The sequence below is a fragment of the Canis lupus genome, chromosome 4 (genome assembly GCF_003254725.2).
Source record: "Canis lupus dingo isolate Sandy chromosome 4, ASM325472v2, whole genome shotgun sequence".
NCBI classification, from domain to species: Eukaryota; Metazoa; Chordata; class Mammalia; order Carnivora; family Canidae; genus Canis; species Canis lupus.
Genome location: NC_064246.1, coordinates 23,152,958 through 23,179,733, shown reverse-complemented (window position 1 = coordinate 23,179,733; position 26,776 = coordinate 23,152,958). Strand labels below are relative to the sequence as shown.

General features: G+C 40.4%; 1 protein-coding gene across 5 annotated transcripts in view; it reads left to right on the top strand.

Moving 5' to 3' along the window:
* Nucleotides 1-26,776, top strand: part of ASCC1 (activating signal cointegrator 1 complex subunit 1) — a 104,961-nt gene that overhangs the window by 78,011 nt on the left and 174 nt on the right. For 3 of the 5 annotated variants that reach the window (XM_025434786.3, XM_025434784.3, XM_025434787.3), the window contains exon 10: nucleotides 18,095-20,298. The exons of 1 other annotated variant lie outside the window; for it this stretch is intronic. In XM_025434786.3, coding sequence (XP_025290571.1) covers nucleotides 18,095-18,211 — 117 coding nt within the window. In that variant the 3' untranslated portion in view covers nucleotides 18,212-20,298. Of the gene's footprint in view, nucleotides 1-18,094; nucleotides 20,299-26,776 lie in introns of those variants that run through there. One more of the 5 variants, XM_049109039.1, reaches the window with a different exon arrangement.

Genomic DNA, 26,776 nt, shown 5'->3' with positions numbered 1-26,776 from the left:
ATCCAGGCTGATATAACGACACTGGGGTCATGCCCTGAGCTGAATCCAAGAGCCTGATGCTTAACCAACTGCACCACCCAAGTGCCCCTAAACCATATTAATTTTTAATACTCTCCTTGAAAATATGTTTTAGTCTATCTAGCTACATTGAGACTTTTCTTGAAAGATATAAAGATATAAATGACAGTAACTCAAATATTTCATTCATTTTTGAATGATTGAGAACTATATAGTAATTTATTTTACTTATTTATTTTTAAAGATTTTATTTATTTATTCATGAGAGACACACACAGAGAGAGGCAGAGACACAGGCAGAGGGAGAAGCAGGCTTCATGCAAGGAGCCCGACATGGGACTTGATCCCAGGACTCCAGGATTAGGCCCTGGGCTGAAGGCGGTGCTATACTGTTGAGCCACCCGGGCTGCCCCCTATATAGTAATTAAAAAAAAAAAAAAAGATTTTAGGGGCACCTGGCTGGTTCAGTCAGTAGAGCATGGGACTCTTGATTTTGGGGTCATGAGTTTGAGCCCTCTGTTGTACATGGAGCCTACTTAAAAACAAAAAAAAACAAAAAAAACAGACATTAATGACTACAAAGACTATAGTGTTTAGAAACTAATTTTTTAAAAAATTTTATTTAGAGAGAGTTCAAGTGGGAGGAAAGGGCAGAGGGAGGGAGAGAATCTCTAACTGACTCCCCACTGAGTGCAGGGCTTGATCTCATCACCTTGAGATCATGACCTGAGCCAAAATCAAGAATTGGATGCTTAACTAGCATTCCAGAAACTAGATTATTTTTAAGGAAGAAAATATCGTGTCTTTCATTATCCATTATCCAGTTCAATATTCAGCCATATTATATATTGTTATTAAAAATTACTTTTTAGGGGATCCCTGGGTGGCTCAGCGGTTTAGTGCCTGCCTTCGGCCCAGGGCGTGATCCTGGAGTCCCAGGATCGAGTCCCACATCGGGCTCCCTGCATGGAGCCTGCTGCTCTCTCCGCCTGTCTCTGCCTCTCTCTCTGTGTCTCTCATGAATAAATAAATAAACTCTTTTAAAAAATTACTTTTTAGTCACATGGCTCTTTAGTATTCTTTTTTCTCCCTCAAAACTTAACTCTTTCAGAAAGGCTTTCCTTGAAAGTCTATCACTAAATGTTCCATTGCACTATATAGCAGGATAAACAACAGCAAATTGAATGTGGAATAAAGTTATTGTCTCTCATTACCACCATAGCTATGGTGTTGTTTCTACTACCTGATATTTCTGTGACTTGAAATTTTTTTTCTGTGACATGAAATTTAATTTTCAGGTAAAATCACTAAACAGATTTCACTTCTTCTTTAAGCTATTTATGCGTATAACTATTGACACTTATTAAATTCAATTCCCTTAGACATACTAATATTTTGTAATAGTTTTTGCCGAAAGCATCGAAAGCAGTCACATTATTTTTGATAATCATGTGAAGTAGGAAATGTGTTAGAGGAGCAAACATACAACTTTCAGAAGAATTTCACTTGTCAAGTTTAGATATTTCGGAAAAGGTCAATTAGAGAATAAGAGAATCCATGGAAATTATATCTGTATACTCACATATATATATATTGCATTTAGGATTGGAAGATAAAATCTCTGGCAAAGGTGAAGAGATGGAAAATAGGGAAAAATATGACAAAGAGGATCTTTAAGTGGCGTAAAAATTATTAAGATTCTAAATGGAAAATAAAAAAGATTTTAAAAAGAATTACAGATGGAAAAAAAAAAAGAATCGGAAAGGAGAAAGTAGAGCAACCATGAGTTCTTGAACATGGATGAAGGAGGTTCTAGACTAGGAGTGCTCCAGGCACTTGGCAGTTGCAAAGAAAAATCCTCTCTGGGAGACAGTGATTAAACTCTCCACCTAATAATATTCCTCCAAGGAACTTTACCAAATCCTGAAGTGGCCAGTACACAAAGATAACCAGGCCTGTGAGGAGACCACCCCCCATGAGCAGACATCCACAACTCAAAGACATGAGATACTGGGGTCATGGGACTTAGGCAGAAAACAGCTATAATTACTGTATTGAGAGAACAAAAAGCCAAACGTAAAATTGTTATCACATAATTGGGAACTGTTATAAAAGCAAAGTGACATAGCAGTTTTGAAAGCCAAATAGAAATGCTAGAACTGTAAAATGCAGTAACTGAAATTAGGAGCTCAGTGGATGCGTTTAGCGGCAAAGTAGACATAGCTGAAGAGATGTAGTGGGCTGGAAGTTAGGTCAGAAGAAATTATCCAGAACATTGTATGAGCAGAGAGAAAGGTAAAAATTTGAGCTGAGAGGATGAGAAACATGGAGACATAGGAGAGTGTGGAGATCCAACCTACACATTTAGTCAGAGTCCCAGAGGGAGAGGAGAGAGAGAACAGGGCAGAGCTAATGAAAGACCTCACCTCACTGATAAAAGAGCCACATAAGTCCCAAACAAGCAGGAGTTCAGTGAAGTGAGCTCACACTGTGTTTTTCTTTCCTGCAAGTTGTAACTGCATCACAGACAATTTAACAAAACTGCTTAGGCCCCAACAGTTTTTAAACTGAATGGCTAAAATTTGTTGACAATAACTACATTACAAAAACCAGAAAACAAAATCAGAAATTCAGCTAAAGAATTTGTTTCTTAAAGTAGGAGGTAAAAAAAAAAAAAAAAAAAAAAAAAGTAGGAGGTAGAAACAGGAAGGATGAAAGTTATCCAGAAATTCTTTTTATTATTCTTACAACTTTACCGTAAGTCTGAAACTGTCAAAATACAAATGTCAAAAAAAAGGAAAGACAGGCATGCATTTAGGAAGATAGGAACTGACCATTTGTTTTTTGTTTTTGTTTTTATTTTTTAAGTAACTATCTTCCAGAAGAGTTTGTTGAAGTCTTGGCTGTGTTTTGTTTCAGTGTTTAAGATGGATGCAGCTTTTGTTAATGATTGATCTTACTGCACACATCGGGCCATTTGATTTCAAAAGGTATAAAAATGTCATGTAAGAAACAACTTTCTGAATAGAAGTGTTCAATTTCAGAGTAAGTTGCCAGGAAGGTAGCAGCGTCTTTCAGTAGAATGCTTTTGTTTTTGTTTTTAAGATTTTATTTATTTATTCATGAGAGACACACAGAGAGAGGCAGAGACACAGGCAAAGGGAGAAGTAGACTCCTCGAGGAGAGCCTGATGTGGGACTCCATCATGGGACCGCGGGACAATGCCCCGCGCTCAAGGCAGACGCTCAACCACTGAGCCACCCAGGCATCCCTTGTTTTTTGTTTTGTTTTGTTTTTTAATAAAGAAATAAGAGTTCATTTCTCTAAAAAGCCATTCTTCTGCCGTCATCCTTTTCAAACTATTCCCTATCTAATTCCCTGAAACCTGGCTCTCACTCTGTTGTTGAACTGAAACAACACTTTGTTAAGGATCACCAGGGCCCCTGTTTTAGGGCCTTGGCCTACTTTTACCTTTTCCCAGTAACCACACTGACAATATGAAGCCCTTTTCTCCTTCAAATGTGGCCTTCTCTTGGTTCTAGTGGTAATGGACCTCCTGGATTTTTCCCTGCCACTGAATTTTTTTTCTTTTTTTAATTTACTGCCTTGTAGGGCTACTTTTTGGGTTTTATCCTTGTCTCTCTGCTTCTTTGACTGCAATCTTGTGTGCAAATTCTGCTCCTTCTTCAAACACAGTACCTCTTCTGTAATAGTAAGGCCCATCCCAGTTACAACATTCTTCCCTCCTCTCCTCACTTTGATTATGCAGAGAGCTGTCATGTGCTCCCCAGTGTTTGGCAATGTTCTTGTACCTCTCAAGCACTTTGTTGTTCCAGATTGACTGATTTTTTACAGAAATCAGATTTGGGAAGAGGAGAAGAAAAAGGTTTTCTCTTTGCCATAGGGGAGATTTTTTTTTACACCCCATACTAGAGATTGTAACCTCGTAGAACAGGGGCCGTTAAACTATCATCTGAGGGCCAGATATGTCCTACCACATGTTTTGCATGTGGCCCTCCAACTGTGAATGTTTTTTAATGCGTGAAAAAAAATCAAGAGTAATATTTTAGGACATGTAAAAATCATGTAAAATTCAAGGCCAGCATCCATAAATAATGTTTTATTGGAACATGGCCACCCTCATTTGTTTATGCACTGACTGCTTTAGTGCTACAATGCCAGAGTTGAGGAGCTGTGACAGACACCATATGAACACCTTGCCTTTATGGAAAAAGTTTGCTGACACTTAAATGATTAGAGTTTAGTTTAATTTTCTTTTGCTTCACCCAACACAACTTTAAGACTAGATGTAATGCTCATATTTAATAGACCCTCAAGATATATACTAATTATGTTATAAATAATTTAGTTAACAGTCAATCCTATTGAATTTCTACTTAATAGAAATTTCTATTTAAATTTAAATTTCTATTTAATCTTTTCTAGAAAATGTTTCTTTCTTTTTTAATTTTACTTTTAAAGATTTATTTATCTTGACAGAGAAAGCGCCCAAGAGCACGAGCTGGGGGAAGGGAGAGGGAGAAGCAGACTCCCCACTGAGCAGAGAGTCTCCTACAGCTCATCCCAGAACCCTGGGATCATGACCTGACCCAAAGACAGATTTTTAATTGACTGAGCCACTCAGGTGCCCCTGCTTATTTCTTTTATTTCTTTTTTTAAAACAAGTTTACTAAATTCAAGAAAAGGACAGCCTCAAATTAAATATACCTATAGCTCATAACTCAGAATCCTCCATTAATAAGTGAAGTTCATTTTTCAATTAAATTTGATTGTAACTTTAGTACTCTGCATAGCAAGATTCAGCTGATATGGATCATAATGAACTTGAATTTATACTTCTTTTTATTTCAGAATACATCCAAGACTAATTTTATTTTTCTCTGTGGTATACATTCATTAACTTGAAAGATGAACAATGATTTCTTTTGCCATTTCATTTATGCCTTATTACAGAATATATTAATAAAAATTATTGAATGAAAAATAAAGAACACTGCTCTTATAAATAAATTTTATAATTTGTTATAAATTATATAACATGTAATATATATCATATAATAAATTATAATTAATTATAAATTGTAAAGTTGTGCAAATTTTATAATTAGCATGACTGTCAGAAAAATGTGGAGCTTAAGAACAAACCTGGGACAAGACATCTTGCCAAAATAAGGCCACTGTTATTTTGCTATTCATGATAAAATATGGCTCTGCCTCCATTCTTCATAGTTGAAAAACAAAACTCATGAAAATGGGAGATTGCAGGAAAGCATTAGGGGCTTTTACAGGTTTTGCTAGTAATAGAAATATTGTATATGAAAAGACATGAAATACTTTTTTGCCAGGTGATTCGGCAGTTTTTTCAAGCATCAGAGATAAAAGAAAAGTGCAGTTTGAAATGCTTCAGTTTGGTTTTATGTGGTCTTATTTTAGGCTATTGGATTAGGATGGGAGCCAGGAGGAAGATTCATATCTAAGCAGTATTTTACCAAAACTTTTCCTCTGCCTTTGTTTTATGTGTCACTTTGTCTGGAAAGTGAAGTCTTAAAACACTAATGAGGGCAACCAGAGACATGACTGTCAGTGAGGTGAAACCACTGTTAAAATGAAACTGGAAAATGAGCACTTGGCTAATTGTTGACAGCCAACATCCATTCTAGAATGATGCACCTCCTTTTAGCCTGTTCATACACGATGTTTTTTTCCCCCTCTCTTCACTCTATTTTGAATTTACGTTTATTGGTTATTTGTCTTCGCAGTGGTACTGGAATACTCCTATGTGTTGTTTTGGCTCAGGCAGGGAATGCTGGATTTAGAAGGGTCTAACCTGCACAATGACAAGATAGAGGCCATGGTTTGGCATAGACACTGACAATAGAAAATAAATATTTCAGGGGGTACCTGAGTGGGTCAGTGGTTGGGTGTCTGCCTTTGGCTCAGGTTGTGATCTCGGGGTCCTAGGATCGAATCCCACATCAGGCTCCCCCATCAGGAGCTTGTTTCTCCCTCTGCCTATGTCTCTGCCTCTCTTTGTGTCTCTCATGAATAAATAAATAAATAATCTTTTTTAAAAATCAAGAAAATAAATATTTCCTTGAATAGCTACTACATATAAAACACTAAGCTAGATTTTCCATGTATTTGGGGAAGGGAGAACAAATACACTGTTGTCGTTGGTTCCTCTAATTACATTCCTGTGAACTCTGAACAGGGTGCCTGTTACTATTGTGGGAAATATTCATCTCTTTTATGCAGTCATTTCTAGGGATCCAGTCGTATCATTTGGTATATAGTTCACAAATGAAGTGAGTTGGGTTATGGTTCATTTGGGGTCCATTGTGTTTTGTGGTAAAATATATATAAGATTTCCCATTTTAATCAATTTTAAGTGTAGAATTCAGTGGCAGTAAGTGCAGTTCACATTGTTGTGCACCCATTGCCACTGTCCCATCTCTAGAATGTTTTTGTCATCCCAAATTGAAACTCTGCACCCATTAAATAGTAATTACTCGTTCTTTCCTCCCCTCAGCCCCTGGCAAACCCGCCCCCCCACCCCCCGGCCCAAATTCTGCTTCTGGCTCTGAATTTGACTGTTGTAGGTATCTCATATGAATGGAATCATACAATATTTTGCCCTTTTATTTTTTGGCTTATTTCAGCTACATATTTTCAAGGTTCATCAATGTTGTAGCATGTGTTAGGATTTTGTTTCTTTTTAAGACGAATAGTAGCCCATAGTGTATATATACTCCACTGTATGTTTTTAACTATAGTGTAGACAAACGAGTAGCTGAATAAAATCTGTACCCAGAGTTGGTAACAGCACTGTCTTCTTTAAAGCAGCCTGTTGTTTAGAGACCAGACCAAATGGAACCGTGTTCGATTGGGTAGACTTGGTGCCAACAATGTCTAAGTGTTATTAGAGGACATTGGTGCAAAGAGATCAAAGAATCAAGAGTGAAAAAAAAAAAAAGAAACCAGAAACAAGAGTGAAGTCCACAATGCCAGGAAACCTATTAAGTTGGTGATGACTAATTAAGAAACAATGTCCTCTTTCCTATATCCCACTGATGAAACAGTTTTATAATTCCTGTTCAAATGGGAACATTATTGTTACAAATTAAAAGTGAAAACACAGAATGTAAGTCAACCAGACCACCTGTCAGAGTTCAGTCTCTCAATTGTAGGTTAAAACATGGATACCACTTTCTTAAATTGTAGGCGTCTTGTTCTTGTAACTCCTGAGGTGTGGGAGGGGTGGGGTTGTGATAAGCGTATCCCTCTTCTAAAGCCTTTGCTTATTGACCTATAGCCCTTTGCAAATGGAAGGAGGCCATCTGAAATGAATATAGACAACCAGGTGTGTGTCTTAATATGTAATGCTGCAGTGGTGCAACTGGGGCTGCTGGTTCACTGGGGTTCTGACCCAGGACATAGTATCTCACACGTCTCCCTGTATAAGATGACTTCATTGAAAATCCAAGATAACATGGGATCCCTGGGTGGCGCAGCGGTTTGGCGCCTGCCTTTGGCCCGGGGCATGATCCTGGAGACCCGGGATCGAATCCCACGTCGGGCTCCCGATGCATGGAGCCTGCTTCTCCCTCTGCCTGTGTCTCTGCCTCTCTGTCTCCCTCTGTGTGACTATCATGAATAAATAAATAAAATCTTTAAAAAAAAAAAAAAAAAAAAAAAAAAAAAAAGAAAATCCAAGATAACATGTGGCAGCCTCTCTCCCATCTCCCAGGGAGCCATCACAACCCTAGCTATTACTTGGACAATTGTTATTTATGTGTATGTGTACTCTTGCTGTTGTCTGATGTTTTGATGAGTATCTGATTTGCTCTTTAACTTCTGGATGCTGTCCTCCTGTTGGAAAAGTCAGAATGGAGCTGGGCTGAGCCCGGTGACCTTGTGTTCTCCTCCCGTCTCACTTTGTTCTTTTTCTGAATGTGTTGCTTGGCACAGTAGTCAGCCCCTTTATGCCTAGCCTCCCTCAAGCCACTCGGCTGAGAGACTGCCAGGCCAAGCAGGACTCAGCTCTGCTCCTGTCCCCAGTGCTCCATTTCAGGGGTTTCTTTCTGCTGACTTGAACTTCCTGTCTAATATATAATACAAGATCACTCATCTTTTGTTGCATGTGTTTAAGGGACAATTATGAATAATACCTGAGGGAAGGTGACCAAACTGAAGATTTAAAAGAGTGGTGACATACTTGAATGAACACGAAGAGACTTTCTGAAGGAAAGGATTTATCTGCAGAAACATTACCTACATTAGTTCTGAAAAGTCACCCACTGGGTGCATTGAAGAGTCTCTTCTAGCCAGGAGTCCCCAGGGGACAGTTTCGACCTGCTAAAGCAGTAATATCAATGCCCCGAGGCAAGGCTTTCTCTGGAATGAATTTTGTAGCAAACTGAACTCCCAGCTGCCCATCTCTGATGCTAATTCTACGTGCGTGCTTTCGTGGAGCAGGGCAGAGCATCGGTTGTATGGGTTGTGTGCCTTGTATGGGTTGTGTGCCGAGGTTCAGTGGAGGCTCAGCAGCCCTGTCATCATGGCCTCTGGCCTCTTCCTTCCTCCTACCTCAACCCCACATTTTTTTCTTGCTGCTCTTTAAAATTAAACGGCTCTGCAGGGAGGGGAAGTCCCTTGGCATTTTGAGTATTGAGGTGCTCAGCAGAACTGCTTGGCATCCTGTTTGTATATAGCTGTTTTAATTCACTCTCTAATAGGTCATTTGGCCTTACCAGCAAAGTCTTAAGCTAAACTTGATAATCCTTATGTCAGCAGTGAGGCTCAGGCCAAACATCCAAAAGTGCAACCCTGAGTGATTATTTGAGGGAAGTTTTGAAGCCTTTATTCCCTGGCTGTTTGTCTGGCTTCTGCCTGGCGCCTCCTTAGGTCATGCTGTTATGCTCCTCTTGCTCACTGCAGCTGAGACAGGCAGGTGGTTTCGGAGAGCAGAATGAATGAAGGACTGTCATGTTCACGTCCCCGTTCCGTATAAGGAGCCTCATCGTGTTCATGTGCCATTTCAGCTGCTAGAAATGGGACTTCTGCTCTGGTGACATGCACAGTTTTGGTCCTCCTTTAATGGAGATGCACAAAGCAGGAGTGATATGCTAATGGGTTGAAGAACTAACTGCAGCTGGTTCACTGATTTCCAGCCTTTTGCAGCTTTCCTGATGCAGGCAACTGATGACGTCAGGGACTACTCCTCCCGCAGTCTGGCCTTAACCTTGCTCCTTGGATGTATGGTGCCCCAGGCCTTTCTGGAAGTACATTATGTCCTCTTTTTATTGGCTATTATTAGCTATTATTATTGGCTCTCTCACCACTTGATCACTGCAATTTGAGGTTTCAGATTAAAAGTGGCATCTTGGGTAGAGTTAGGGCTGTATTTGAAGGTGATTCTAGGATAGTAAGTACCTACCAGCCACATTGTCTTTTATTCTGAAGTAGGCTTTCTTTATTCTGACGGCAATGTCCCTATTCCAGTCTTTAAAAATACTACAGCTCTGCAAGACCAGATGAGGACTGCAGACTAAACTGTCAGAGTTCCTACTCAACCTTTTCCTTTTTTCTTTTTTTTTTTCTTTTCCTTTTTTCTTTATAGGAAACTCTGCTTTTTGGTTCCTATAATGATGCATTAGTACTTATAGCCCATAACTGACAATCATAATCAGAGCTCAAAATTCCATCTTACAATTTATCTTGCTGTAGCACAGCATATGCTTGTAAAGTGTCCTCCTTGTTTAAAAATGGAGAAACAGGGGAAAGAATGGCTTTGTGGTCGTTGACAGGAAAGCATTAAAGTCTAGTTTTCCCTAAGTACCATTTTGATCTCTCTCTCAATAGAAGTTTCTATCTCTAGTTTTCAGACAAAGTTGTGTGTTTGTATGTAGAGAAACATGCCTTAGTATGAATAAGTTCAAGGGTGTTCTTATGTGGTATTTAGAAAGAATCCATATAAGTACAGTCTTTATGAATATCTTAGAAGTAGATGGGAGCCACCTGGGTGGCTCAGTGGTTGAGTGTCTGCTTTTGGCTCAGGTGGTGATCTCGGAGTCTTGGGATTGAGTTCTGCATCGAGCTCCTTGCAGGGAGCCTGCTTCTCCCTCTGCCTATGTTTGTGCTCCTCTCTCTGAGTCTCTCATGAATAAATAAATAAAATTAAAAAAAAAAAAAAAAAAGGATGGGAGGCCTTTTTTTGACCCCTGAACTTGTTGGATCTCCATTTTCCTTCCTTCCTCCCTCCCTCCCTCCCTCCCTCCCTCCTTCCTTCCTTCCTTCCTTCCTTCCTTCCTTCTCCTTCCTCTTTCTTTCTTTCTTTCTTCTTTCTTTCTTTCTTTCTTTCTTTCTTTCTTTCTTTCTTTCTTTCTTTCGATTTTATTTATTTATTCATGAGAGAGAGAGAATGAGAGAGAGAAAGAGAGAGGCAGAGACACAGGCAGAGGAGAAGCAGGTTCCATGCAAGGAGCCTGACATGGGACTCAATCCGGGGTCTCCAGGATCAGGCCCTGGGCTGAAGGCGGCGCTAAACCGCTGAGCCACCCAGGCTGCCCTTCCTTCTTTCTTCATTCCTATCTCCCACGTTTACTCTCCAGAAGTAATGTCGCATGTAGCCAGAAGAAAAATGAAGGTACAGAAAGGCTTGAGAACTTGAATTGTGTGGTACCTTGGCAGAAATTCAGAATATTTTTTTTCTTTTAGGCTAGGGGAGTTTTAACAAAACTTTGAAAGAAAACTTATTTGTAGGAAAAAAAAAAAAACCCTTATCTGTGATCCTAACTGTAAGTGAGATTAGTACTGTGACATACATAGAGCTGTGATATTGTTCAAACCTGTTATGTTTGTAGTCTGGTGTCCATTACTTTCTATCTACTACCTAAAGTCTCCATCTTGTGTGTGGAGGCCAATTTCATGAAGAATGCTTCTGAAGTATACCATTATTTGTTTTGCTTTTCAGTTAGGTGCTCCCAAGGGCTGTGATGATAGCTTTTCACATTATTTGTTTCTCATTCTTGGCCACAGAACCATGTGAACAGTTTCTTTGCAGACTGATGGCATACACATGGCCCAAGAATGAAACATCTCCTCTTGGCATTCTTCGGCACAGATTTGTTGTTCAAATTGTGATGCACGTAACACACTGCCTTGTGGATTTGGCCTTCCACTGACCTGTGTTCTGAGCCTGACCCTGGGATCTCTTAAATTTATATCACAAAGTTAGTGGTCCTAGCCTATCTGGTTCTTTTCTTTTAAATAATAAAGCTCAGCTCTGTTTTACATCACAGCAATCTTTTGAAGGGTTACTGAGTTTTGTGAGATACTTTTAGATCCTTAGAGGAAAGGTGTTATTTAATCACAGCAAGGCTTCATGCTGGGAATGCCTTCCTACAGAGCTCTGAGTGCTTTGTCAGACTATCTTCCATTCATCCCCATCCCTGGTAGGGAGATTGGTGGGTAAGCATTGTTATTAAGTACAAAATAGTGTTATTACTGTTACTTTTATCTATAGTGGGGGGGGGCAGTAATTATAAGAAATAGAACTTGGTAAAACAGATTATAGAAGAAAAACTAAGAAACCCTCAAAAGTATCATGCACTTGATACTCCTGTTTACTTTGGGTTTCAAAAGTCTGAGTCCCATATATGAAAACAATAGAAAGCATCCCTTCTTCTGGAGAAATGGGACCCAGTACATCTTGCCAAATACTTGCATTAATTGAACACCAGTATTTATTTTCAGTTGTACCACTTTATGTTTTAAGGGTTAGTTTAACTCACATATGCCAGGAATGATTATACATTTCATAGGAATTAGATATTTGGATCCTTATTTTGGACTTTGAAATGAATTTCCTCCTAGTGAAGGTGTGTTAGACAGCAAATAGTTCACTGAGGCCTCCCAGTACGAGAATTAGATTTCTGTAAAGGAGAGGTCTTTGGAGAGAGGGGCCACTACTTTGTCTAAGATGGAAGAAAGAGAACAAGCCTCCTTTGGGAAGCCGCATGGGCAGAGATCCCCAACAGGTGTGCCATTATGCTATTGAGGATTGGCCATTCATTCCATTTTGTGGCTTGAGGTCACAGATGCGAGAAGGCTCCTCTCCACCCTCATCCCACTTCTGTCTGAGATTTTTTGTATCATCTTTGTTACATGTGGAGTTCTTTCTGGTCTTTGGTAGTTGTGTCATAGGGCCTGGGAGGAAGGTCTGAAATGAATGCAAGGAAAAATGACCACAATCAGCCCTTCCATCTCACTGTTTTCTTTCAGTGTATACCACAACATTACTAGAAATCAATAATTCCCATTGTGTTCTCCCTAGGAAACAAACATGTACAAGCTAAGAAATGATAGGCTTCACAGGTCATGTGAACAGGGGACAGCAGGATGGTTGGATTTTATCTTGCACGTCTCTGTCAGGGAAGCCTTGGTTTCGACCTGTTTAAAAAAAAAAAAAAAAAAAAAACAACGAAATTCATCTGAGTTAATTTGAAGATCTGATTGAGTTTATTTAATGATTCGTGAATCCAGCAGCATCCCATTTTAGCAGATAGAAAGGAACTCCAAGGAGCTGTATAAAATGAAAGGCTTTTATTGGAAGAAGGGGGGTGGAAAAAGGAAGTTTCCAACAAGAAGTGGTTTGTTTCAGGCAAAGTCACCTTCCTTTAGGGGAGGGCAGGGGTCTCTCAGGCAGATGACCCCACCATTACCGACCAGGGAATTCCAGATTGACTAGTGAAAGGTCACATTCCTGGGAGAGGCTGAAACTGCAGTCAGGTTAGATATTAAATCTTGGTTTGCTGATGTGGGGCTTAGCACAGGTGACTCCATTTGGGGCCTGTTTTTATTTTTAACAGATCCAGACCTTTCATCTTGATGGTCCACATTTCTCTCTTTACTTGGTCAAAGGGAAAGTTTGTTCTATTTTCTAAAGATACTAGGAGTATTCAACAAAAGATAGCAGCTGTGTGCACAGCAACTTTCAAATGTCATATCTGTGCCTACTTAGATTTAAAATTTTTAGATTGTTCAAATTGGTACTTACTGCTTATAAGTAGTATCCCAAATATTTGAAGTCTTAAATCCTAATTTTATTTCCTTATCAAATATTTGTGGTTTTGTGAGCTGTTCATTGTTATGTTCCTTTGTAGCAGGCTTTTAAAAAAAATGCTGGCTTCCAGCACAACAGGGCTGTGTGTGTGTGTATGTGTGTGTGTGAGAGAGAGAGAGAGAGAAGAGAGAGAGAAAGAAAAAGAAAGAAAGAAAGAAAGAAAGAAAAAGAATGTTTGTGGAAGAAAAAGAATGGTTTAGGTTTCAGAATTCCCAAGGGAATTGTTCTAAAACAACAATGAAGAGAAAAAAAAAACAGCATGATTTAAATGCCTTGGTGTGATTCTTTCTTAATTTAAAATTTTCCTGTTAAGTCTTTTATTTCCCAAACAATAGACCACTTTGCTCTTCATGAACTACTTTAAGCTAGAGCAACCGAGTTTCTTTTTCCTTTTTATAGTTTAAGATTTTTCCTCTTTCCCCTTTCAGGTACTTAATTAAATAGAACTCCCTCGTGCTCATTTTCAACCAGAATTCAAGTAAAATTCTTCCAGCCTTCCAGTTCTTACACCAGGTCCTCAAGAAGAGGTGGCAGTGAAAGTAGGAGTAACCAGTGGAAGACTGTGTTTGTTTCAATCTCGAGTTGTTGGGTAGAGCACCCCCACTGTGGCTTAAGCAGAGATGTTGGAAGGGGCACTGCCCAGGAAGGGGACGGGGGGTGCCGGAGTTCACCAGCCCATCCAGTTAGGCTGCCCGGGTTTAAATCTCCACTTTCTTTTTTTCTTTTCCAGCTTTATTTCATACCCTTTATTTGCTATGTATTTGCTGTGTACCTATGGGCAAGTCACTTAAGCCTTTTAAATTTCAGGTTCACCTGTGAAATAGAAATTAATAATTAGTATCTGCTTCTTGGGGTTTTGAGGATACAGTCACATAGTCAGGTGTAGCCCACAGCCTAGAGCCTGGCACACATGCTTGCCCAGTAAGTTGGCCAGTAACAGTATTTATTTTATTAGCATTGTTGTCAATACTTATATTTGTATCATTCATTATGATCTTTCAATATATATTTAATACTATTGGCATTAGTAACTGTGTTAAAAATCTCGTTAACAATACATTTGAGTTCATAAAAAGTTTAAATTGACTGGCAAAAACCACAGCAAGCAAAGTCGAATAACAAACGGGGTGGGGTGGTAGTGGGGGCTATATTTGCAATTCATAACATAGACCAGGGTTCATTTCTCTAATACATAGAGAACTACTCAAAAAAAAAGAATTGTCATAAGGCTTTTTATGGTGGTATTCTATCACTTAACTGTGCTACATATTCATGCCATGAATGCATATATTCAGATCAAAACAGGAAAACTCGAGGTTGGAGAGGGGCTTGGGACACATATCGCCAAAGAAATGTTGTTACTCAGCGGTACCTTCATATTTATCCTGTCACCCATGATTTTCTCTTTTCCTGGTTCCCTCACACTCACAAAGTCATGGAGTGTTTTCTGGGTTTCATTCAGAGTATTTCACATCTGCTCCAATCATTCCAGGCCTACAAATACTATTTTAGTTAAAAAGACACGCAATATCAGACTGAACTGCTGCCCTGGTTTCCCTTACTTTCTCTTTCACTCCACTAAGCGCCACAGTATACCATACCATACCAATATCAGTTTCCCTAAAACAGGGTTTTCATGTTGGGCCACCCACCTGCTCAGAAACCTTCAGTGGTTGCCTACCATCTAGAATGGAGTCTGACTTCTGAACCCAACCCTCAGGGTCCCTTCATGTGATTCACTGTTCTTACGTCTCTAGCCTTAGTCTTTCTCACTGTGACTCTTTAGGGACCTTCTAAACACCTACCCCGGTCTGCTTGGCCTGGTTCACCATGCCCATTTCTGCCTTCATGCTGTCCTGCTCAGCTCCCATTTCCTCCATCCAGATGGCTGTCCTTGGTGCCGAGTCCTCAGTGCCCATTGTTTTCTTTGTACCTCGCTGCATTTATTGGTTGTCTGGACCTTTTCATGTTTAATCTTTGCCACCTATGTTGTTTTAGGTAAACTTTTTCACTGAAGTAGAACATAATCCAGAAATGCACAGATCACAAAGTAAATCAGTAACTTTTTACAAGGTGAACACACCCATGTCATCGATGTTCTTCTCTTGTGATTCGTACCCGGTCTCCCTAAGTAGATGATAAGCACTCGAGAGACAGAACCACATCGTATGCCTTTGCCTGAAAATGCATCACATCAGGTGCTCAGTGACATTCCAGATTAGAAATTGGAGCTAAGAAAGGGGTCTAGGCTTTGACAAATAAGAAACAGACATTTAAAAGGAGTATGTGAAATTTCCATTACTAACCACAAATTCTTTCCTGACAACTAGCTACAGTTGAGATATGATTAGAGGTAATATAATTTTGGTGAGTCCTGTTCAAGGACTTCTAGGTGGTGACCTTTAAATCCAGCCTGAACAAGGCTATGTCATAGCTTTCTCTTTTCACATAAGATATACACACATGTACATTAGCTTTTGTTGTCATTAGTTTTTGTTGTCATTCTCTCCAGCAAATATTTATTGATCATACACACAGTCTACTAGGTATGGTTCTAGCGTATGGTAGTATTCAGCTGTGAATGACATAAAAGATCCTTCCTCAATAGACCTTACTTTTTTTTTTTAATTTTTATTTATTTATGATAGTCACATACAGAGAGAGAGAGAGAGAGAGGCAGAGACACAGGCAGAGGGAGAAGCAGGCTCCATGCACCGGGAGCCTGACGTGGGATTCGATCCCGGGTCTCCAGGATTGCGCCCTGGGCCAAAGGCAGGAGCCAAACCGCTGCGCCACCCAGGGATCCCTAGACCTTACATTTTAATGTCACTAGAAATAATTGATAGAAATGAAAGAAAGGCTTAAGACTAAAGATATATATAACAAGGCCTAACCCACACAAGAACTGTGAAAAATTGTTACAAAATCCTTATCAGCATACAGAGGGAGTAAGAGCGTGGAGATAGGAAGGAAGATCACCACTGCACTAGTGACTTCTGGGTAAGAAATCCATTTGTGACATTATCAAAGGTATGAAAGAAGACAGCAATACAGAAAGATAAAATAAGCTCAGGGTTAATGAGAACAGAGAGATACCAAAAACATCATAGGGAATACTTAATTTTTTAGTTGCGCCTTACAGTTTACTTTGACTTGTTCATCTTACCGGATCTTTGCCACTCTTGATCTTGTACAGTGGGCAGCGTGATCTACGCACAGTCACGCAGCTCCTGTGTGCTGGGTGTGAATGTAGACTGAGTTCAGTACTCTTTCCCAGGCTGCTCTTACCACCATATTTACTATTTACTTCAAAGCTGAAGCACGAGGATCTCCCTGGCAAATCATGCCATCCAGAGGTTATCCACAAAAGGCAAAGTGAAGTCAGAGGCTGATCACTGCCCACTCCTAGGTGTGGCTCCATCACTTGGAAACAGGGGCAAAGGGAATAGAAGGTAGAGGACCCAAAAGCCGCTAATCCTGAAAAAGTAACTTGTTGAAAGTATTATGAGTTCCCTTTTAGTTTAGTTTTAGTCTTTTATTGTCCCTTTGGTGCTCTTTTTTGTACCTGGAAGACTTCAGTTTGCAAAGCTATAAATCTGCCAGTCTTGTTGACGTGGCTTTCACTTCAAATTAAGGTTCAGCAAAGGGATTAGCAGATAACCATTTTGGCTGTATTTTTTTACACAAAGGGATGGATATGGTTTGAACAGGCTGCCAAAGCCAGGAAGAGAAGTTAATTGTGTAAATCAATGCAGGCAAGAGCTGATCACCTTTCTGAAAGACAAGACAATGCAGCCTACAACCTCTAAATAGATCTCTTTGGGGTCAAGTTGATGTCATGTTGAAGAATCAATATTTACTAGGCTTTATAAAGTTAGCCTTAATGAACCCCAGTCATTTTGCTAGGCCACTAATTGCAGGAAGAGGAAAGGCGACAGTGGCTGAAGTCCATGGCTGTGGAGGTTGTATAAAAATAAGTGAAGAGACAGTCACTGGCTTATGTGCCAAGGTCCCACCTTAACGTTCTACCCAAGCATTGTTGGGTATATGTGTTGAAAGGCTTTCTTGGGATTTTACTGACATTTTAAGAAGTGGCAACTCTTGCATCCTAACAGAAAAAGGTAAGTCCTTTACACTTTGACACTGTTTTCTAAGTGGTTAATTTTCTGGGATGAGTTCTGATGTCATTTTAGATTTTGCCGTATACATGTGCTAATCACAAGGACAGGTCCCTCCCTCTGACTCACTTGAAAGCTTTTAAAGTAAAGAATTGAAGTAAAGAGCAAATGCTTTACTTTTGGACGCTGGCTTCAATCCAAGTCAAGTAAAAGGTTTTTGATAAATATTATCATTTGCACGTGTGATATCCTCCAGTAGAAGGCTGTTTGGTATGTCTAAGAGTTCTATATTCCTTGAGGGGTTGTCAGAATCACTGGTGGGTGAGGAGCCTTATCTTCTATTTATTTTAGTCTCCGTTTCTACTAAATGTTGATAACTAGGTGGAGCAGTGTACTGTATCACATCTTATCCTGGCTGTAACGAAATGAGAGGATAGACTCAGGAACTGAAAGTCCTCAAGCATGGTGGGTGAGGTGCTGTCAGTCAGAGTGCGGCCCCAGGATGTTTTATGCAAGTGCTTGGTCACATCGGCTTAGTAGATAAATTCTGAAAGAATTGACTTTTCAGCCCTTTTTCTGTAGTGCTTTTTATCAGAGGAGGCTTTAAAATTCACCAGAGAGAGAGCTGCTGTTCTCTTCTCACTCCCACTCTCGTCCCTTCTCTCCAGGATCATTTTTCAGAATAAATACTGAAAAGAAAAAGCACGAGAGGTTTGTTGGGATTGTTGTAGTGTTTTTACAAGAGAATCTGTTGTTATTTTCATCTATAATTTCCTTTGGATATTCATTCTGGGTTTGTATTCTTTCTTTTCAGCTGTTTGAGAACTTCTACTTTGGTACCCTGAAGCTCAATTCAATTCACATCTCCCAGAGGTTTACAGTAGACAGCTTTGGGAACTACGCCTCCTGTGGGCAAATTGACTTCTCCTGAGGTGGATCTTGGGAAACACTATAAATTGAACATCCTCACAAGGTGCCGAGGGAAAGTACCTTTGTTTTAATTACTGAGAACGGATGGAGAAATTCGGATGGTGACTTTCCTGGGTGGTTCCCCATACACACCATGGTCTCTAATGGTTGTCCACAGTCATCAAACTGTCTGCCAGCCAAGATGGTTGGAGGTACATGGTGGTTGTGTAACTCTTGCGTGTTCATTTTTCGTAGGATCTACCTTTCTTTCTGAAGTTCCTCTCTGGACATGTATGTCTCAAGCTCATGGGAGCAGAGATTCACATTCTCTCATACACCAATGATTTTGCTCCAGCCATTAAACTCTTTCATATTAATACTTTAAAAGAGAATTAAAGACTTGGTTTTGTTACTCTCCACCTAAATCAAATGTCTACAGTTTTTAGGTTTGATTTTTGCTTCCCTTTATGCCTTTTTTTTTTTTAAGATTTTATTTATTTATTTATTTGACAGAGAGAGCAGGAGAGCCCAAGTGAGGGGAGAAGCAGGCAGAGGTAGAGGAAGAAGCAGACTCCATGCTGAGCAGAGAGCCCAATGTGGGGCTCTATTCTAGGACCCTGGGATCATAATCGAAGCCAAAGGCAGACACTTAACTGATTGAGCAACCCAGGTGCCCCAGATTTTATTTATTTTAGAGAGAGAAAGAGCAGGAGGAGGGGCAGAGGGAGAAAGGGATTACCGAGCAGACTCCACGCTGAGCACAGAGCCTGATCTCATGACCCTGAGATCATGACCTGAGCTGAAATCAAAAGTCAGACACCTAACCCACTGAACTACCCAGGCGCCCCTGTACCTTAACTTTTTTTTTTTTTTTTAAGATTTTTCTAATTTGAGAGTGAGTGTGCATGTGAGAGAGTACACGAGTAAGGGGGGCAGGCGGCAGGCAGAGGGAGTAGGGGAAGCAGATTCCCCACTAAATAGGGAGCCCGATTCAGGACTCAGTACCACGATTCTGGGATCATGACCTGAGCTGAAGGCAGATGCTCAACCAGTTGGGCCATCCAGATGCCCCTGTACCTTAACTTTGAATCACTACCCATTCTTTTTTATTGTGGTAAAAAACACATGACATAAGGTTTGCCATCTTTTTTTTAAAAAAGGATTTTATTTATTCATGAGAGAGAGATTGAGAGGCAGAGGGAGAAGCAGGCTCCGTGCAGGGAGCCCAACGCAGGACTCGATCCCAGGACCCCAGGATCAGGCCCTGGGCTGAAGGTGGCGCTAAACCGCTGAGCCACCCGGGCTGCCCAAATATTTGTCTTTTTGTGACTGGCCTCTTTCACTTTGCATAATATTCTCAAGGTTCATCTATGATGTAGCACTTCTCAGAATTTCCTTCCTTTAAAAAAGGCCAAAGAATATTCCATTGTATTTGTATACCACGTTTTGTTTATCCACTCTGTCACCAGTGCACAGTGGGTTTCTTGACCTCTTGGCTGTTGTGAATAGTGCTCTATGAACATGGGTGAACAGGTATCTCTTTGTGATCCTGCTTTCAGTTCCCTTACTACTCAGAATTTTATCTTTGGCAAAATAAAGTTTTTATCTTTTGCTTTGGTCTGTCCTCTTTCTTCTTTCCAGGCCACTAATGGAGTTACAGTATCATAGTGCTTTTATATTTACTTCTCAGGGCAGTAGCAGTAGAGACAGTGAGGAGATCAGCAGGACGATGCAGAGTTCCCTGGGACAGGGTCAGTCAGCTGCAGAAGTTCCTCCCTCCTTGCCACAGACCAGCAGACAGAGAGGGCTCCCAGCACAGCTTTGCCTAACCCATCAGTCCCATCACATGCTCTGCTGGGGAACTCCAGCAGAGCATGTGATGCTCGTACATGCATCTCCTCCTAATCACGTCCCTCTCCCTCCATGTCCCCTCTTTTCTCTTCTCTCCATTCCTTACTCTTGTTTTGATTCTTTCTTTCTGTTTGAAAAGTCTGATTCTGAACCCTATGTGTTAATGCCACTACATAGTAAGGGCTATGTATCACACTCAGATTTGTTTATCAGTGTGACTGTACAGATCACTTTTGAATAAACGAATTTCCACAGTAACTGTGTTTTTCTTTTAGTATTATCATACAGTGTTAGCTTGACCCCCTAAGTCTGGGTGTGTTGGAATATAGTGTTGCCATCACTTATCCCCTGTAGATGTATCATTCATCCAGAACTTACATATTAGTGCCTGCAGGGTTGGTTTTTTTCCCCCCAGAAATTTCCTACTAGTAACATTCTTTTTTTTTTTTTTTTTTTTTTTTTTTTTTTGATTTAAGTTGAGATTTTACCTTGTTTACTGTCAGTGGTTAGATGGCACGTGGGAGTGAATGCTCCAAGGGATCATACTGGATAGTGCAGCTGATAGCAGAGCTCAGTGACCTCATCTCATCCCGGCACTTTCTTTCTTACTGGCTGCTTTCCGACACCTGCTTCCTCAGCAGGCTTGACAGGAAGTAAAGATGTTTTATTTTGGATGTCAGAGATTTATGACCTGTATTTCTGGTAAATTTTTTTTAAGTTTTATCTTTGGAAAAGTGTAACTTTGTATATCAAATCCTTAATTCTTTTTTTATATAAATATATAAACATTTTATTTTTTAAAGTAATCTTTTTTTAATTTATTTTTTTAATTTTTTTAATTTTTTTTATTTTAAAGTAATCTTTACACCCAACGTGGGGCCTGAACTCACAACCCCGAGATCAAGAGGCGCATGCTCTGCCAACCGAGCCAGCCAGGTGCCTCCAAATCCTAAATTCTTAATAGAATTGGAGATTTGATTATTTAAAATTTAGAAATACCTGTGCATTTAAGGACCTATTGTATTTTTTTTAAGATTTTATTTATTTATTTGAGAGAGAAAGTACTAGCAGGGGGAGGGGCGCAGGGGGAGGGACACAGGGAGAGAGAGAGGTGACTCTCCACCAAGCAGGGAGCCTGGTGTGGGGGCTCCATCCCAGGATCCTGGGATCATGACCTGAGCCAAAGGGAGATGTTTAACTGACTGAGCCACCCAGGCGCCTCCTATTGTATTAAGTAATTTTTCACGAGTAAGTTACCTTTCTTACTCTCCTCTCACAACTCTGCAGTGGCTTTTTCCAGAGGCTACATGACATAGTGACATCTTCACTCCAGTGGTTAATGGAACATATACTTGTGTATTTTTGTGTTTCCTAGAATCTTGTAAGTTGTAGAAATTTGTGAGAATTTTCCAAGATTCAAGATCGCCTCTCACCAAACCGTATGGGGTACATGTTGGAAAATTTGCTATTGTGTTTATAATCAAATCTCCTTTAATATTATCACTTAGCAATTCATTCTGTGCTGGAATAAAGTTAAATGGCAGCTCACATCACTCCAGCCAGTGTTTGACTGGCTTCACATCAGCTCCTCAGGGAGGAGGAAGGAAAATGATCTCTCCTGCAGTTACCACACAAGATCTGTGTTGTTATATAAGAACTTTATCATGGGAGAATAATCTTGATTTTCTTGGAGGAGATACAATGAATTAGCTCTGGACAAACTCCATATCCATGGTAGAAACATGATAAACAACATTTCTTATGGTGGTTATTTTTAAGTGAGCTCCAGAATTTACATTGATGAGAATTCAGCTTCATAGAGACCCAAAGCTTGGTTCAGATTCACTTTTGTGCCGTGCTCTGTTCCTGAAGCTGAAGGGAACCCAATAGCACCAGGGGTGTATTGAGTGGAGGAACACCTCTCAGATTCTCCCTTGATGCCTGCAGGGAACACAGATACCCCAGGATGCTGCAGGCCAGCAAAAGGCCTGCCCTTGGGGCTGTTTTTATTAATAACTTTTTTGTTGTTAATAAAATGTACTTTTAAACAAAAGATCAAATACATTCACTTTGTGGCAAGTCATCCAGCTACTCTTTATGCTTTATGCTCTTTTCTATGTGTATTTTATACTTCAGTTTAAATGTTGATTTAAAAACAAATTTCAGGGCACCTGGGTGGCTCAGCAGTTGGGCGTCTGCCTTCAGTTCAGGGCATGATCCCGGAGTCCTGGGATCAAGTCCCACATCGGGCTCCCTGGGGGGAGCCTGCTTCTCCCTCTGCCTGCCTCTCTCTCTGTGTGTCTCATGAATAAATAAATAAAATCTACAAATAAAATAAAATAAAAAATAAAAACAAATTTCATCATCCAGAGGTTACTACACTCTATGCATTTAAGCACAAATCATATTATATTGTTAAATGTTTCACAAATTACAGCTATTATTTGCAGAATGCTCACATTTGTCTTTTATGTATTAACTCATTTTTTAAAAAATATTTCATTTATTTGAGAAAGAGTGCAAGTGGGGGGATGGGGCAGAGGAAGAGAGAGAATCTCAAGCAGACCACCCCCCACCCTAGCTGAATGGGGAGCTGGACACAGGGCTCAATCCCAGGACCCTGAGATCATGACCTGAGCCAAAGGCAGAGGCTTACCAGCTGAACTACCTAGGTGTCCCGAGTATTTACTCATTAATTTTTACAACAGCCCACTTAAGTTGGTATTATCGTTACCCTCATTTTATAAATTGAGGCTTAACAAGGTTAGGAGATTTGCCTGAGGTCATAACAGTCTCTACCACCAGTTCTTAAAATGTGGCCTGTGGACCCCTGGGAATCCCTGAGAGCCTTTTAGAGCTGTGTGTGAGGTCCAGATTGTTTTCTTAAAAATACAAAGGTATTATTTGCTTTTTTCATTCTCATTCTCTCGTGCGTGTACTTTAGAGTTTTCCAGAGGCTATGCGACATGGTGACATCATCACTTTGATGGTTAATGGAATATGTGCTTGTATATTTTTTTGTTTTCTAGAATTTTGTAAGTTGGCAGCTTTCCATGATAAGTAATATGTTTTTAGACTCCATTCGCTCTCAGTATTTCTACTATGCTCTTACTAGCTATTTTTATCAGCTGTTTATGGGCTGCATTATATCCCTAGGAAGCCCTAACCCCCCAGTACCTCAAAATGTGGTTGTGTTTGGAGACAGGGCCTTTAAACAGGTGATTAAGTAAAAAATAGAGGACAAGGCCTTTGGGGTAGGTCCCATTCCAATCTGACTGATGTCTTTATGAGAAGAGGAAATACGGACACATTAGACCCCTGGCCTCCAAGATCGGCCTTCTCTGAGTCTGTCTTCAAAAAAGGTTGGTGATGACATCACCAAGGCAACCAGTGACTGGAGGGGCCTGAGGATTACAGTGAAACTGACCATCCAGGACAGAGAGACCCAGATTGAGATAGTGCCTTCTGCCTCTGCCCTGATCCGTGGGCTGCAGTGTGCCTGGCTGCTACCTTCATGACATCAACGGTGGTGTGGTGAAATGTCCAGTTAGTAAAGAACTAGAAAGGAAGATACTTCATGAAGGATTGCTTGACAACCAAAGGAAAAGTCCATCAGAAACGTGTGTGCATAGAGGAATGACCATGTATGACACAGCAAGAAGGCAGCCATCTGCAAGCCAGGAAGAAGGGCCTCAGAAGAAGCAAAACATAGCAACACCTTAATCTTGGACTTCTAGTCTCCAGGACTCTGAGAAAATAAATTCCTGTTGTTGAAGCCACCCAGTTTGTGGTATTTTGTTTTGGCAATCCTAACAAACTAATATACTTGTTATAATGCAGAAGCTAATCTACCTGTCATCTTTTGAACCAGACATTAAATGTAAATCAGTGCCGTCTTCTTGCTAAGTTTTTTGGGGAAATATGGTTGTATTTCATAAAATATATTATTTTGTTAATATGTAATGTGTTATCTTAAAATAAACATTTCTTCCCAATTCCTTAGGAGTTGTTTTTTTAAGATTATTTATTTATTTATTCATGAGAGACACAGAGACATAGGCAGAGGGAGAAGCAGGCTCCCTGCAAGGAGCCCAGTGTGTGACTCAGTCCCAGGACCCTGGGATCAAGCCCTGAGTCGAAGGGAGGTGCCCAACCGCTGAGCCACCCAGGCATTCCCCTTAGGAGTTTTCTTTAAATATTTAATTTTTTTAAGAGCAATTTTAAGTTCACAGCAAAATTGAGAGGCAGGCTTAGTTTTATTTTCAAGTACAATAGGTGATATCCATAGGTATCCTCAATAATTTCTTAGTGTAAAGGACCTCCAAGACCAGAAAGTTTGACAACTGCTATACTATACTATACCAAATGGGATCATATTGCACATGATCTTCTGTAACAAGCTTTTCTCATCCAGTAGGAAGTAGTGGGTCATCTTAGTTGTCAACAGGTACAGATCTACATTATTTTTTTTTCTTTAGATCTACATTATTTTTAATGTCTGTGCAGTAGTCCATTGTGTGTATGTATTACACTTTAACTAGTTGGTCCATGACTAACAATGAGTTAGTTGGTTTCCAGGTTTTCTATTATAAACAGTTCTGGATGGAGTATCTTTGTACATTTTAAAAATTCTTACGAGGTCATCCAGAAATGAGATTACATGGTTTTAAAGATGTGGTTAAATTTAAGTTTATTATTTGGAAACTAAGGTTCCTCCATTTTGTATTGGTAAATACTAAATACAAACAGAAAAATGCATAAAATGTATGTACCACTTAACAAATACACCCAGTAGCTTTTGGGCCTATTCGTTTGAAAAGGCCAACCTAGTAATTCAAAGTTTAGGAAACCCTTTTCTTCTTTATAAATTGTAATTGTCCATTTTCTACAACTTGTTTAGCTGTCATCTGGAGAATTGGATTCTCTCCCCTAAATTAGCTTTGCTATTGGTTTAATGAACAGTCATGGATTCTTGTTGATTTGCTTTCAGCGCAAATCAGCTGACCCAGCTTGAAGGTATTTCAGAGGACCAATCCCACTGGAGGAGCTACCCAGAGTGTGGGAAACATTTTGACCTTCAAAAGTCTGGAAACATCTATTGTCTTATTGATGGGCATCCTGTCACTGCCTGTCCAAACTCTTGATGGGCAACTTTGGTAATTGTAACAGATCAAGGACCTCACACGATAGTATTGGAATGGGGGAGCTGTCTAGAATCTACTTCCTCAGTGCCCTGGCGGTATGCATTGAGCTTTGCTAAAAGACTAGGATTGAGATGGTGGGGAAGGATTTTAGTACATCTTCATAACTTTGGAGCATTAGAGCCTTCTCAACCTGAGAAAAGAACTAATATTTTTTTAACGCCCACTGTGCTCAAACAGTGTGTAGTTACACACGAGTTTCACAGAGGTCTGAGATGGGTGGTATTATCATTACAGATAGAAAATAGATGAGGGAACTTGCCCAATAACACAGCTAGTAGGTGGGCTTCCACCCCCAGTCTACCAACAAACTGCTCTCCCACCACAGAGTGCTGCTGTACAAGCCAGCAAGGCTGCTTTATTTACTGGGAGATGAGGACATCGGTGGCCAGGGCCTCCCTGCAGCACCACCTCTAAATCCAACCGCAAAGCAAAAAGAAAACACGGAAAAGAAGCTATTGTTTTCTGTTTTCCCAAGGGGACCCCAACCCAAGCCATTGATGCAGTCAAAATTCCCAGGCAGGCTAGATTCAGGGTGACTATGAACCTTCTAACCTATGTTTTTTCCTACCGATTAAGATCATGTTTTTCATTGTCTTTGATTTTTTTTTTCTTTGAGACCACAGCAGCCAAGTCTTTTTATAAAAACAATCTAGGGCTTAGGTCCCAAAAGTTCATTATGTTTTGTCCCGTAAGATTCTCCATGTTTCCTCTTCAGTTTATTTGTCATGTAAACCTCACCCCATCTCTGCTCTGATCCTGGGACTGCCCAACCTCCAGCCTTCCCAACTGGTAGGTCAACACATTTCTACAGGCAGTGATGAGGGTCACAGTTTAAACAAAAACCTAAACACCTCAAACAAAACCAGCCTCCCCTCCCAACGCCCTTCCCCAGTGGCTTCTTAGAATCAACTTGAAGTCAAAACCAGGAACAAATGTGCCTTTTACATATTTGCAGCCTTGAGGCAGATGAAATGGTCAGACGGTTGCCTTTTAGGGTTGCCCTAGGAAGGGCTAACAAAAGGGTTGACAGCCCTTAAACAGCTGCCTGGGGAGGAGGACATCTGCCTCTTTTACCAGCCATTCAGTGCTCAGGCCTTGCCTGTTAAAAAGCATGTGGAGCTGGGGAGCAATAGTTCAGAGGCAGCCAGTTGTTCTATGGCTTTTGTCTTAAGGAAGCCACCCATTACTGTTAGAGCCATAACTCGCAGGAAGCCAGCTGTCAGGGCTGTGGCACAGACCCCTCTGGGTGGCAGGCAAGGGGAGACAGAAAGAGTGTCTGTGGCCAAATTCCCTTTTAGACACCTGAGCCTGACTGCCTTTGTAAATGGAGAGATTTGCATCCTCCCCCCTCCCATCTTCCCTGGGGAGACCCCGGGGCCCTCTTTTCTGGCTCTCCACCCTTGGAGAGACAGCGGGGACATTTCTCGGGATTTGGATTTCTTGGTTTGCAACTCCCCGAGTGCTAGGCTGGGCTGGGTTCTGCTGCGGTTGGCGGGCGTTTGGCGCTCTCATCTAGCGCTTCCCTTTGAAAT